Below are 14,015 nucleotides of genomic sequence, written 5' to 3'. Positions count from 1 at the left end.
TTCTAGAGCCTATGTGGTATGTTTGACCAATTTTTTATTTAGTTTTGACATTTTTATTTTTCAGAGGGGGGTTACAGGTACAAAAAAAATTATCTAATAAATGCATTTAAAAAAATTACCCAGACCCATTTCCCCACCCCTTCCCATCCTACCCATCAGCTAAGGTTGCTTTTCAGTCCCCCTCCCACCCATTCATCCCCTGAGTATCCCCTTAAATCCCCCCCCCCCCCATACCATCAACTCGCCGCGGGCCAGAAAGTAACAAAAGTATACAGTACCAGTCAAAAGTTTGGACACACCTACTACCTATTTTCTACATTGTAGAATAATTTGTGAAGACATCAAAACTATGAAATAACACATATGGAATCATGTAGTAACCAAAAAAAGTGTTAAACAAATCAAAATATATTTTATATTTGAGATTCTTCAAATAGCCACCCCTTTGCCTTGATGACAGCTTTGCACACTCTTGGCATTCTCAACCAGTGGTTGAGGTAGTCACCTGGAATGCATTTCAATTAACAGGTGTGCCTTCTTAAAAAGTTAATTTGTGAGTGTGTAATTAGAAGGGAGTGTGACCAAAAATGTACCTAATGACTGAGGGAAATTAATTCAAAGCATACTTCCTTCAGACTGGAATTTGGCATTGTCTGATTTGACATATCTGTGTGTTATTTATTGAGATCCTTAGTTTTCAGATGATTTTAAAATGACTAAATTAATAGTTAATAATGGTGAGCGGGCGTTGCGCCTTTTCAATGATGATATAATGTTTTGGTTGCACCTTGACTCACGGTGGCTGAGGGCCCTCCACTTCTTTCCTAATTACTTTTAGCAACATTTCATTTTAAGAAAAGTGCTTTATTGGTGGTTGTGCGTTGCTTTTTTTATACAGTTCTTCCGAAAAATTATGGCATGTGGAAAATGTCCGCCCCCCCCCGCAATTAACATTTTTTACATCTGGCCCCTGTAACAATATAGTTTAATATCCCTGCAGTACTGTATGTTTTCAGATTAACTGATAACAGTGTGGCTTGGCTATATTAACTTTTCTGTGTGGGTCCACTGGGTTCTTTACTGTGTTCAAAGAAAAAGGCCTAGGTCCAACATTCCATGATCAGATAACACATGGCATGCAAAAGGCCTGACAATCAGGTAGACCATGTAAGGCTGCGCCTGCGTTTTATGAGAAACACTTAACATAGTGTACCTATCTTAAAGAATGAAAGCCATAGGCTACATTCTTATGTCTTTCATTCTTGACTACACAAAGAGTGTTGCGTACGCACACATGTTCTCACTCACACACACACACACACACACACACACACACACACACACGTGTCGACAACAGGTGTACCACCGTATGTGCAAATGATGTTTTATGTCACCAGTGTTTTCATAGGAAAAGCATTATCCATCAACAGGTGTATCTCGGGTCTACCATCTAACACAAACAAGCCATTGGACTAGAAGTCAAGTTATTTTACTATGACTCCTCACAGCCCATCCCACTGAGAGGGTACAGAGAGCAATCTCCACAAGTACGTGGTCGGATGGGTGAGGCTAATCACCACTTCTACAGTCTGGCTTGGAGACTTTCACAATATGTGATCCACCAGGAAATGGCCAATTCAACAGCAACAAAAAAGGATGTCATTTTCAATAAAGAAATGTCCATAAATAAGAAATATTAAAAGGTGACAGAAAAAAATGCCTGGGTAAATGCCTGGTAAAGAATGTAGTTGTATCATCTGAGAATTTACAACGTAATGTTTATAGTTCAGACGGCTCAGTTACTTAGATCCACATGTCATGTATCAGAACACTAAAGTAGACCTTTCGTCATGTCTGTCTGTCTGTACATAGTAGGAAAGTGCTATATACAGTTGAAGTCAGAAGTTTAGGTTGGAGTCATTAACTTGTTTTTCAACCACTCCACAAATTTCTTGTTAACAAACGATAGTTTTGGCAAGTGGGTTAGGACATCTACTTTGTGCGTGACACAAGTAATGTTTCCAACAATTGTTTACAGACAGATTATTTCACTTATAATTCACTGTATCACAATTCCAGTGGGTCAGAAGTTTACATACACTAAGTTGACTGTGCCTTTAAACAGCTTAGAAAATTCCAGAAAATGATGTCATGGCTTTAGAAGCTTCTGATAGGCTAATTGATATCATTGGAGTCAATTGGAGGTGCACCTGTGGATGTATTTCAAGGCCTACCTTCAAACTCAGTGCCTCTTTGCTTGACATCATGGGAAAATCAAAGGAAATCAGCCAAGACCTCAGAAAGAAAATTGTAGACCTCCACAAGTCTGGTTCATCCTTAGGAGCAATTTCCAAACGCACGAAGGTACCACGTTCATCTGTACAAACAATAGTATGCAAGTATAAACAACATGGGACCACGCAGCCGTCATACCGCTCAGGAAGGAGACGCGTTCTGTCTCCTAGAGATGAATGTACTTCGGTGCAAAAAGTGCAAATCAATCCCAGAACAACAGCAAAGGACCTTGTGAAGATGCTGGAGGAAACAGGTACAAAAGTATCTATATCCACAGTAAAACAAGTCCTTTATCGACATAACCTGAAAGGCCGCGCAGCAAGGAAGAAGCCACTGCTCCAAAACCGCCATAAAAAAGACAGACTACGGTTTGCAACTGCACATGGGGACAAAGATCGTACTTTTTGGAGAAATGTCCTCTGGTCTGATGAAACAAAAATAGTTTGGCCATAATGACCATCGTTATGTTTGGAGGAAAAAGGGGGTGGGCTTGCAAGCCGAAGAACACCATCCCAACCGTGAAGCATGTGGGTGGCAGCATCATGCTGTGGGGGTGCTTTGCTGCAGGAGGGACTGGTGCACTTCACAAAATAGATGGCATCATGAGGAAGGAAAATTATGTGGATATATTGAAGCAAAATCTCAAGACATCTTGGTCGCAAATGGATCTTCCAAATGGACAATGACCCCAAGCATACTTCCAAAGTTGTGGCAAAATGGCTTAAGGACAACAAAGTCAAGGTATTGGAGTGGCCATCACAAAGCCCTGACCTCAATCCTATAGAACATTTGTGGGCAGAACTGAAAAAGTGTGTGCAAGCAAGGAGGCCTACAAACCTGACTCAGTTACACCAGCTCTGTCAGGAGGATGGGCTAATATTCACCCAAACTTATTGTGGGAAGCTTGTGGAAGGCTACCCAAAACATTTGACCCAAGTTAAACAATTTAAAGGCAATGCTACCAAATACTAATTGAGTGTATGTAAACTTCTGACCCACTGGGAATGTGATGAAAGAAATAAAAGCTGAAATAAATCATTCTCTCTACTATTATTCTAACATTTCACATTCTTAAACTAAAGTGGTGATCCTAACTGACCTAAGACAGGGAATTTTTTACTAGGATTAAATGTCAGGAATTGTGAAAAACTGAGTTTAAATGTATTTGGCTAAGGTGTATGTAAACTTCCGACTTCAACTGTAAATCCAATTCATTATTATAGCTAGTTACCATAAATCACAACAGTATAAGATAATACCAGTCTTTGCATTTCCAATAAACAACATTCCAGACACATTGCATAGAGAATGGACATTACCATTGTATCCTCTACTACACCTACTACCATACCATACTCATACAATATCTACATATTTCGGGGACCACTTTTGGCTCGTGATTGCTACATTCAGAACTACTTGCTAATAAGAATACAAATGTCCTGGAGAATCTCTTTCAATTTGTCAGTCACCGCTGACTGTTTTTCTAACATGTTTTAGTGGCAATGAACCGCATGCTGTCCACAAGTCAATATGCTTAGAGGCCTGGGGGGGTGTGCCTCCTATAATGGAGGTTTTCATGACAGGCCAAAATTGTCATTTTTAATTACAGGTAAAGAAATGTTGGTTTGATATCTCTTTTGAAAGTGCTGCCCTCATGTGGTGAACACCTATCAATGCCCATGGGTAATGCTATAATGTAAGGGGTCACAGTATGCTAATCAAGCTCTGTCCTAAATGTGCATTTGTTGTCAATTGTTGACTTTTCTTGAAAGTCTATCTTTTGCATGTTTCTGATTATTACTTCCTTCCTGATATTCATGGAAGAAAATGGAATATCATAGAAAATAAAGTAGATTCGTAGACAAAGAATGGATAGCGCCAATCACCAGATGATACAGTTTCAGCAGACATTTGACCCTTCCAATCCCTGTAGCAGGGTGGTCTCTGAGTCCGAAACACTTTTTAGGTGATCCTTGAGGGTTTTTCCTTAGTTTAGCTTTCACCTAGCGTTAACATGTGTGTCCATCAGAGCTCCAATCTCATAAAAAGAGGAGGTGGAGGTTTTGTCTATTGGCAGGTTATGACAGGACTTCCTAGTTCATACAAGAGATATTGGACAGTGTAACGTACTCTGCCAAGTACAGAGTGCAACGTACTCTGCCATCCAGGACCTATATACTAGGCGGTGTCAGAGGAAGGCCCCAAAAATTGTCAAATACTCCAGTCACCCAAGTCATAGACTGTTCTTTCTGCTACTGCATGGCAAGCGGTACCGGAGCACCATGTCTAGGTCCAAAAAGCTCCTTAAAAGCTTCTAACCCCAAGCCATAAGACTAATGAACATTAATCAAATAGCCACCCGGACTATTTGCATTGACACCCCCCCCACCCCCCCTTTGTTTTTACACTGCTGCTACTCGCTGTTTATTATCTATGCATAGTCACTTTACCCCTACCTACATGTACAAATTACCTTGACTAACCTGTACATTGACTCGGTACCGGTACCCCCTGTATATAGCCTCATTGTTATTTTATTGTGTTACTTTTATTATTTTGTATTTTTTTAACTTTAGTTTATTTAGTAAATATTTTCTTAACCCTATTTTCTTAAAACTGCATTGTTGGTTAAGGGTTTGTAAGTAAGCATTTCACAGTAAGGTCTACATCTGTTGTATTCGGCGCATGTGACAAATAACATTTGATTTGATTTGATTAAAGCGGAGGCTAGCAAACCATTGTGTCCTGTGTGACATTATAGAAACTGCCCACATTCACACAACCTGATTCTTTCTATTTTTCCTCCTTACATATAGAGATATCTCTTAGTGATATTGTAATAAGTGGACCACTGCGTTCTTAACTCTACTATATGTATATGCCGCCATCTTGTGGGGCAGCAGGAAACAACAACAGATATTGGGAAAGACAACAAACGGACAACACTACTTACTGAAGGGCTATTCAACTGGTGGCCCACGGGCCAGATCCGGCCTGTTTATTAATTTCTACTGGCCCTTTGATGAATTCTGAACATTAATAAAATATCTGCAAAAAAGTATCCGCCAGAATCCGACGTTCAGTGCTAAAATGATAAGCACTATGGTTGTGGTCTACACTGAGTGTACAAAACATTAGCTCTCTCCATGACATAGACTGACCAGGTGAATCCAGGTGAAAGCTATGATCCCTTATTGATGTCACCTGTTAAATCCACTTCAATCAGTGTATATGAATGGGAGGAGACAGGTTAAAGAAAGATTGCTAAGCCTGTAGACAATTGAGACAGGTGAATGGGCAAGAGAAATTATGTAAGTGTCTTTGAACGGAGTATGGTAGTAGGTGCCAGGCGCATTGGTTTGAGTGTGTCAAGAACTGCAACACTGATGGGTTTTTCACGCTCAACAGTTTCCCATGTGTATCAAGAATGGTCCACCACCCAAAGGACATCCAGACAACTGTGGGAAGCATTGGAGTCAACATGGGCCAGCATCCCTGTGGAACGCTTTCGACACCTTGTAGTCCAAGCCCCGACAAATAGAGTCTGTTCTGAGGGCAAAAGGGGAAGATGTTCCTAATGTTTTGTACACTCAGTGTATAACGTGGTTTCTAGCATTTTTTTAGAGGCTTCTAGAGCCTATGTGGTATGTTTGACCAATTTTTTATTTAGTTTTGACATTTTTATTTTTCAGAGGGGGGTTACAGGTACAAAAAAATAATCTAATAAATGCATTTAAAAAAATTACCCAGACCCATTTCCCACCCCTTCCCATCCTACCCATCAGCTAAGGTTGCTTTTCAGTCCCCCTCCCACCCATTCATCCCCTGAGTATCCCCTTAAATCCCCCCCCCCCCCATACCATCAACTCGCCGCGGGCCAGAAAGTAACAAAAGTATACAGTACCAGTCAAAAGTTTGGACACACCTACTACCTATTTTCTACATTGTAGAATAATAGTGAAGACATCAAAACTATGAAATAACACATATGGAATCATGTAGTAACCAAAAAAAGTGTTAAACAAATCAAAATATATTTTATATTTGAGATTCTTCAAATAGCCACCCTTTGCCTTGATGACAGCTTTGCACACTCTTGGCATTCTCAACCAGTGGTTGAGGTAGTCACCTGGAATGCATTTCAATTAACAGGTGTGCCTTCTTAAAAAGTTAATTTGTGAGTGTGTAATTAGAAGGGAGTGTGACCAAAAATGTACCTAATGACTGAGGGAAATTAATTCAAAGCATACTTCCTTCAGACTGGAATTTGGCATTGTCTGATTTGACATATCTGTGTGTTATTTATTGAGATCCTTAGTTTTCAGATGATTTTAAAATGACTAAATTAATAGTTAATAATGGTGAGCGGGCGTTGCGCCTTTTCAATGATGATATAATGTTTTGGTTGCACCTTGACTCACGGTGGCTGAGGGCCCTCCACTTCTTTCCTAATTACTTTTAGCAACATTTCATTTTAAGAAAAGTGCTTTATTGGTGGTTGTGCGTTGCTTTTTTTTATACAGTTCTTCCGAAAAATTATGGCATGTGGAAAATGTCCGCCCCCCCGCAATTAACATTTTTTACATCTGGCCCCTGTAACAATATAGTTTAATATCCCTGCAGTACTGTATGTTTTCAGATTAACTGATAACAGTGTGGCTTGGCTATATTAACTTTTCTGTGTGGGTCCACTGGGTTCTTTACTGTGTTCAAAGAAAATGGCCTAGGTCCAACATTCCATGATCAGATAACACATGGCATGCAAAAGGCCTGACAATCAGGTAGACCATGTAAGGCTGCGCCTGCGTTTTATGAGAAACACTTAACATAGTGTACCTATCTTAAAGAATGAAAGCCATAGGCTACATTCTTATGTCTTTCATTCTTGGCTACACAAAGAGTGTTGCGTACACACACATGTTCTCACTCACACACACACACACACACACACACACACACACACACACACACACACACACACACACACACACACACACACGTGTCGACAACAGGTGTACCACCGTATGTGCAAATGATGTTTTAAGTCACCAGTGTTTTCATAGGAAAAGCATTATCCATCAACAGGTGTATCTCGGGTCTACCATCTAACACAAACAAGCCATTGGACTAGAAGTCAAGTTATTTTACTATGACTCCTCACAGCCCATCCCACTGAGAGGGTACAGAGAGCAATCTCCACAAGTACGTGGTCGGATGGGTGAGGCTAATCACCACTTCTACAGTCTGGCTTGGAGACTTTCACAATATGTGATCCACCAGGAAATGGCCAATTCAACAGCAACAAAAAAGGATATCATTTTCAATAAAGAAATGTCCATAAATAAGAAATATTAAAAGGTGGCAGAAAAAAATGCCTGGGTAAATGCCTGGTAAAGAATGTAGTTGTATCATCTGAGAATTTACAACGTAATGTTTATAGTTCAGACGGCTCAGTTACTTAGATCCACATGTCATGTATCAGAACACTAAAGTAGACCTTTCGTCATGTCTGTCTGTCTGTACATAGTAGGAAAGTGCTATATACAGTTGAAGTCGGAAGTTTAGGTTGGAGTCATTAACTTGTTTTTCAACCACTCCACACATTTCTTGTTAACAAACGATAGTTTTGGCAAGTGGGTTAGGACATCTACTTTGTGCGTGACACAAGTAATGTTTCCAACAATTGTTTACAGACAGATTATTTCACTTATAATTCACTGTATCACAATTCCAGTGGGTCAGAAGTTTACATACACTAAGTTGACTGTGCCTTTAAACAGCTTAGAAAATTCCAGAAAATGATGTCATGGCTTTAGAAGCTTCTGATAGGCTAATTTATATCATTGGAGTCAATTGGAGGTGCACCTGTGGATGTATTTCAAGGCCTACCTTCAAACTCAGTGCCTCTTTGCTTGACATCATGGGAAAATCAAAGGAAATCAGCCAAGACCTCAGAAAGAAAATTGTAGACCTCCACAAGTCTGGTTCATCCTTGGGAGCAATTTCCAAACGCCCGAAGGTACCACGTTCATCTGTACAAACAATAGCATGCAAGTATAAACAACATGGGACCACGCAGCCGTCATACCGCTCAGGAAGGAGACCCGTTCTGTCTCCTAGAGATGAATGTACTTCGGTGCAAAAAGTGCAAATCAATCCCAGAACAACAGCAAAGGACCTTGTGAAGATGCTGGAGGAAACAGGTACAAAAGTATCTATATCCACAGTAAAACAAGTCCTTTATCGACATAACCTGAAAGGCCGCGCAGCAAGGAAGAAGCCACTGCTCCAAAACCGCCATAAAAAAGACAGACTACGGTTTGCAACTGCACATGGGGACAAAGATCGTACTTTTTGGAGAAATGTCCTCTGGTCTGATGAAACAAAATTAGTTTGGCCATAATGACCATCGTTATGTTTGGAGGAAAAAGGGTGTGGGCTTGCAAGCCGAAGAACACCAATCCCAACCGTGAAGCATGTGGGTGGCAGCATCATGCTGTGGGGGTGCTTTGCTGCAGGAGGGACTGGTGCACTTCACAAAATAGATGGCATCATGAGGAAGGAAAATTATGTGGATACAGTGGGGAAAAAAAGTATTTAGTCAGCCACCAATTGTGCAAGTTCTCCCACTTAAAAAGATGAGAGAGGCCTGTAATTTTCGTCATAGGTACACGTCAACTATGACAGACAAAATGAGAAAAAAAATTCCAGTAAATCACATTGTAGGATTTTTTATGAATTTATTTGCAAATTATGGTGGAAAATAAGTATTTGGTCAATAACAAAAGTTTCTCAATACTTTGTTATATACCCTTTGTTGGCAATGACACAGGTCAAACGTTTTCTGTAAGTCTTCACAAGGTTTTCACACACTGTTGCTGGTATTTTGGCCCATTCCTCCATGCAGATCTCCTCTAGAGCAGTGATGTTTTGGGGCTGTCGCTGGGCAACACAGACTTTCAACTCCCTCCAAAGATTTTCTATGGGGTTGAGATCTGGAGACTGGCTAGGCCACTCCAGGACCTTGAAATGCTTCTTACGATGCCACTCCTTCGTTGCCCGGGCGGTGTGTTTGGGATCATTGTCATGCTGAAAGACCCAGCCACGTTTAATCTTCAATGCCCTTGCTGATGGAAGGAGGTTTTCACTCAAAATCTCACGATACATGGCCCCATTCATTCTTTCCTTTACACGGATCAGTCGTCCTGGTCCCTTTGCAGAAAAACAGCCCCAAAGCATGATGTTTCCACCCCCATGCTTCACAGTAGGTATGGTGTTCTTTGGATGCAACTCAGCATTCTTTGTCCTCCAAACACGACGAGTTGAGTTTTTACCAAAAAGTTATATTTTGGTTTCATCTGACCATATGACATTCTCCCAATCCTCTTCTGGATCATCCAAATGCACTCTAGCAAACTTCAGATGGGCCTGGACATGTACTGGCTTAAGCAGGGGGACACGTCCGGCACTGCAGGATTTGAGTCCCTGGCGGCGTAGTGTGTTACTGATGGTAGGCTTTGTTACTTTGGTCCCAGCTCTCTGCGGGTCATTCACTAGGTCCCCCCGTGTGGTTCTGGGATTTTTGCTCACTGTTCTTGTGATCATTTTGACCCCACGGGGTGAGATCTTGCGTGGAGCCCCAGATCGAGGGAGATTATCAGTGGTCTTGTATGTCTTCCATTTCCTAATAATTGCTCCCACAGTTGATTTATTCAAACCAAGCTGCTTACCTATTGCAGATGCAGTCTTCCCAGCCTGGTGCAGGTCTACAATTTTGTTTCTGGTGTCCTTTGACAGCTCTTTGGTCTTGGCCATAGTGGAGTTTGGAGTGTGACTGTTTGAGGTTGTGGACAGGTGTCTTTTATACTGATAACAAGTACAAACAGGTGCCATTAATACAGGTAACGAGTGGAGGACAGAGGAACCTCTTAAAGAATAAGTTACAGGTCTGTGAGAGCCAGAAATCTTGCTTGTTTGTAGGTGACCAAATACTTATTTTCCACCATAATTTGCAAATAAATTCATAAAAAATCCTACAATGTGATTTTCTGGAAAAATTTTCTCAATTTGTCTGTCATAGTTGACGTGTACCTATGATGAAAATTACAGGCCTCTCTCATCTTTTTAATTGGGAGAACTTGCACAATTGGTGGCTCACTAAATACTTTTTTCCCCCACTGTATATTGAAGCAAAATCTCAAGACATCTTGGTCGCAAATGGATCTTCCAAATGGACAATGACCCCAAGCATACTTCCAAAGTTGTGGCAAAATGGCTTAAGGACAACAAAGTCAAGGTATTGGAGTGGCCATCACAATCCTATAGAACATTTGTGGGCAGAACTGAAAAAGTGTGTGAGAGCAAGGAGGCCTACAAACCTGACTCAGTTACACCAGCTCTGTCAGGAGGATGGGCCAATATTCACCCAACTTATTGTGGGAAGCTTGTGGAAGGCTACCCAAAACATTTGACCCAAGTTAAACAATTTAAAGGCAATGCTACCAAATACTAATTGAGTGTATGTAAACTTCTGACCCACTGGGAATGTGATGAAAGAAATAAAAGCTGAAATAAATCATTCTCTCTACTATTATTCTAACATTTCACATTCTTAAACTAAAGTGGTGATCCTAACTGACCTAAGACAGGGAATTTTTTACTAGGATTAAATGTCAGGAATTGTGAAAAACTGAGTTTAAATGTATTTGGCTAAGGTGTATGTAAACTTTGACTTCAACTGTAAATCCAATTCATTATTATAGCTAGTTACCATAAATCACAACAGTATAAGATAATACCAGTCTTTGCATTTCCAATAAACAACATTCCAGACACATTGCATAGAGAATGGACATTACCATTGTATCCTCTACTACACCTACTACCATACCATACTCATACAATTTACTGCACACACGTTAGATCAATTATAGTCCAATTGTTGTTGATTCTCCACATTCTCTCACACTCAAAGACACACGTGTGCAATCTGCACACACACTCACTAATTTAGTATAGAATGATCACATGAAACTTAATCACTTCCACCTCCATTTCAAAACACACACATCAAGAGAAGTTGGAAATCAGAGTAAGGATATCAGATTAAATGTTATCACTTACCCTTCGGGCTGGCTGTGGCAGTTGACTCTGTTCCTCTGTGAGTTGAGGAATGTGTCTGCTGTGACTGACAGCTTCACTTCCACCTGCTCTGGCTCTGCACCGGGACTCTCTGTGTCCTCAGTAACAAGACCGTTGGCTCTCTTCCGAAGTCTCTCGAGGATTGTGTCTCCTGTGACTGCAGGATTCACTGCCACATGCTCTGGCACTGGCTCTGCACTGGCTCCGTCTGTGTCCTGAGTGAAAATGCTGTCTATCCACTCAGTACTGAGTGTCCCTTTGTGTTCTCTCTTTACAGTGTAGGTGTTGGACTCTGAATCAGTGCTGTGTAAGACTGTGTCTGTCGCTGTCTCTTCTCTGTCTGTGTCAAGTGTGAGTGTGTTCTCACCATTTGTACTGTGTGTGATAGTGTCTACTTTTGCTTTCTGGTCAGTGAAAGAGGGTATGATCGGTGCACCTGTGTCCTCGATAGTATGAGTGATTAAGTCCACTATCTCTGCTGTGTGTGTGTCAAAAATACTCTCCTCTCCGTCGGTGGTGTATGTGAGTGTGTTATGTGTTGTGAGTGTGTCCTCTCGCTCTCTGTTGTTAGTGTGTTTATTCTCAGCGCTGCAGAACTCGTCCACCCCCTCCTGTGGCTCCTCCTGGCCTGGGGTCTGTGTATATGTGCGGGCCTCTGTTCCCAGGCAAGCGTGCGTAACCACACTCCGGTTACTCCCTGACCCCTCCTCCTCCTCCTCCTCTACATGCTGCTCTGCGGTGAAAGGCGGGGCTGGCGACTCACATTCCATGAGTGTGCACACCTGCTGAACCGGAAGAGCTGGTTCCACCTCCTCCTCACTCACTTCTTTCACCAGTGGCCAGACTGGTTCCACCCCCTCCTCCACCTGCACTAGCCTCCCTGCGTCACTCTCTTCTTGGGACTCAATGTTTCTCTTCTCTTCTTCGTGGACTTCATTCTCTTGACCTCGATCCTTCGTTTCTAACATTTCTTTCTGTGACGCCACACTCCATCCCATTTCAATGGTTTCATGACCATTCATCCATTGTTTGCACGTTCCTTTCTCTTCCTCTTCCTCTGCTTTTACTTTTTCAACTACACTCTCCTCCATGTAATCTTCCAGGATGCTGTAATGGACCACTGATATAGTGACCTCCATAGCACTGCTGTTCTCTGGTATGGTCGCATAATGTGAGCTTGCCCTGACAACTTCTGCATCACAGGGCATATGTTCCTCAATATGTCTATTAGAATCTATGCTGTTGGCCTCTTCCATTATCTCTGCTTCTTGAACTTTCTCAGTAGCCATTGTGGACACATCATTAGATTTTTCCCTGACAATGTCTGCATCACAGGACAGAATATGTTCCTCTTCCATAATCTCTACGTCTGCTTCTTGACCTTTCTCAGTAGCCATTGTTTGAGATATTGTTGAGGAGCCGGAAGCATCAATGGTGAAGGTGGTGGCTGGTTTTGTGACAAAGGATTCCCCCTGGGTGGACTCAAGAGAACTGGAATTCTCAGTGCTTGGATAGGTAGCGCTAACAATGAGGGTGACATTGCCTGAGAGAATGCGATCAGAGTTGTCAAAGTTCAGATCGGAATGAGGAAGGACGAGTTTGGTATTATCAGTGTCCTCAGTATCAAGGTGAATTGGAAGAGCTGAGGTCAAAGACTCCGACTGATCAACAAGGTTTGGTTGAGTGTTTGAGTCTGGTCGGAGCAGATCAGCGTCGGTGTCCGTAACAGGGACTGGTTTATCAAGGTCGGGGTCAGAAATGGTGGAAACCTGGTCAGAAGGAAAACTTTCAGGGAAAAGAGAGTCATAGAGAGCTTCATGTGTGTCACTAGAGCCTGTATCAAGGATAGAGACCTCAGCACTGGGGAGTGATGGGTCTGAGGTGGGAAGCTCAGGCTCAAAGTCATTCATTTCCATTGAATAAGTTGTGGGGAGTGTAGACTCAGAGCACAGAGAGGCAGAAGCCTCAGGCTCAGTGAGGGAGATATCTGTGTTAGGGTGGGAGGTGTCTATTTGAGGAACAGGGGGGTCCATTTTTTCAAGAGAAGTGTCCATATTAGGAGGTGGAGTGTCCATCGTAATGTCAGATGTCTCCATGTCTGGGTCAGACGTGTACCTAGTGATGGCAGATCTGTGGTCAAATATATGATGTGAGGGAAACCTTTCAGGAAAACGAGAGTCGTAAAGATCTTCGAATATTGGTTTAGAGTCAGTAACAGCAAGGTTAGTTTTAGGGGAAGCAGTGGTGTCTCTGTCAGGATGGCTGGCATCCATTTTGGAGACTACAGTTGCAGGTATGTCCTTGTCGGGGACAGGGGTGTCAGTGGCAGGCTGTAATGGAGTTGATTGGGTGGTGTCACTGACACTAGCTTCAATGGCTGTTTCAGACACCTGTTTAACTAGTTCAGGTAAAACAGCACTTGATAAATCAAAGGGGTTATCCAAGGACAGGTGTGGGTCAGTGTCATAATTAATCATGGTTAGGTTGGTGTCAAGACGTCCCTCAGTAGAGTCAGGGTCTGATATGGCTGATTTTTGTTCCGATGTGAAACTTTGAGGAAATAGCGAGTCATACAG

The 14,015-nt window shown here is 41.9% G+C and overlaps 1 protein-coding gene across 1 annotated transcript in view; it reads right to left on the bottom strand.

The window, feature by feature from the left end:
* LOC121586376 (beta/gamma crystallin domain-containing protein 1) overlaps window positions 1-13,672 on the bottom strand; it is a 68,531-nt gene extending 54,859 nt beyond the window's left edge. The window contains exon 1 of the mRNA XM_041903000.2: window positions 11,422-13,672. Coding sequence (XP_041758934.1) covers window positions 11,422-13,535 — 2,114 coding nt within the window. The 5' untranslated portion in view covers window positions 13,536-13,672. The remainder of the gene's footprint in view (window positions 1-11,421) is intronic.
* Between the last annotated feature and the right edge of the window lie 343 nt (window positions 13,673-14,015).

This window comes from Coregonus clupeaformis, chromosome 17 (assembly GCF_020615455.1).
Source record: "Coregonus clupeaformis isolate EN_2021a chromosome 17, ASM2061545v1, whole genome shotgun sequence".
NCBI lineage: Eukaryota > Metazoa > Chordata > Actinopteri > Salmoniformes > Salmonidae > Coregonus > Coregonus clupeaformis.
Note: the sequence above shows the minus strand (reverse complement) of the source record. Positions and strands in the feature narration are given on the sequence as shown.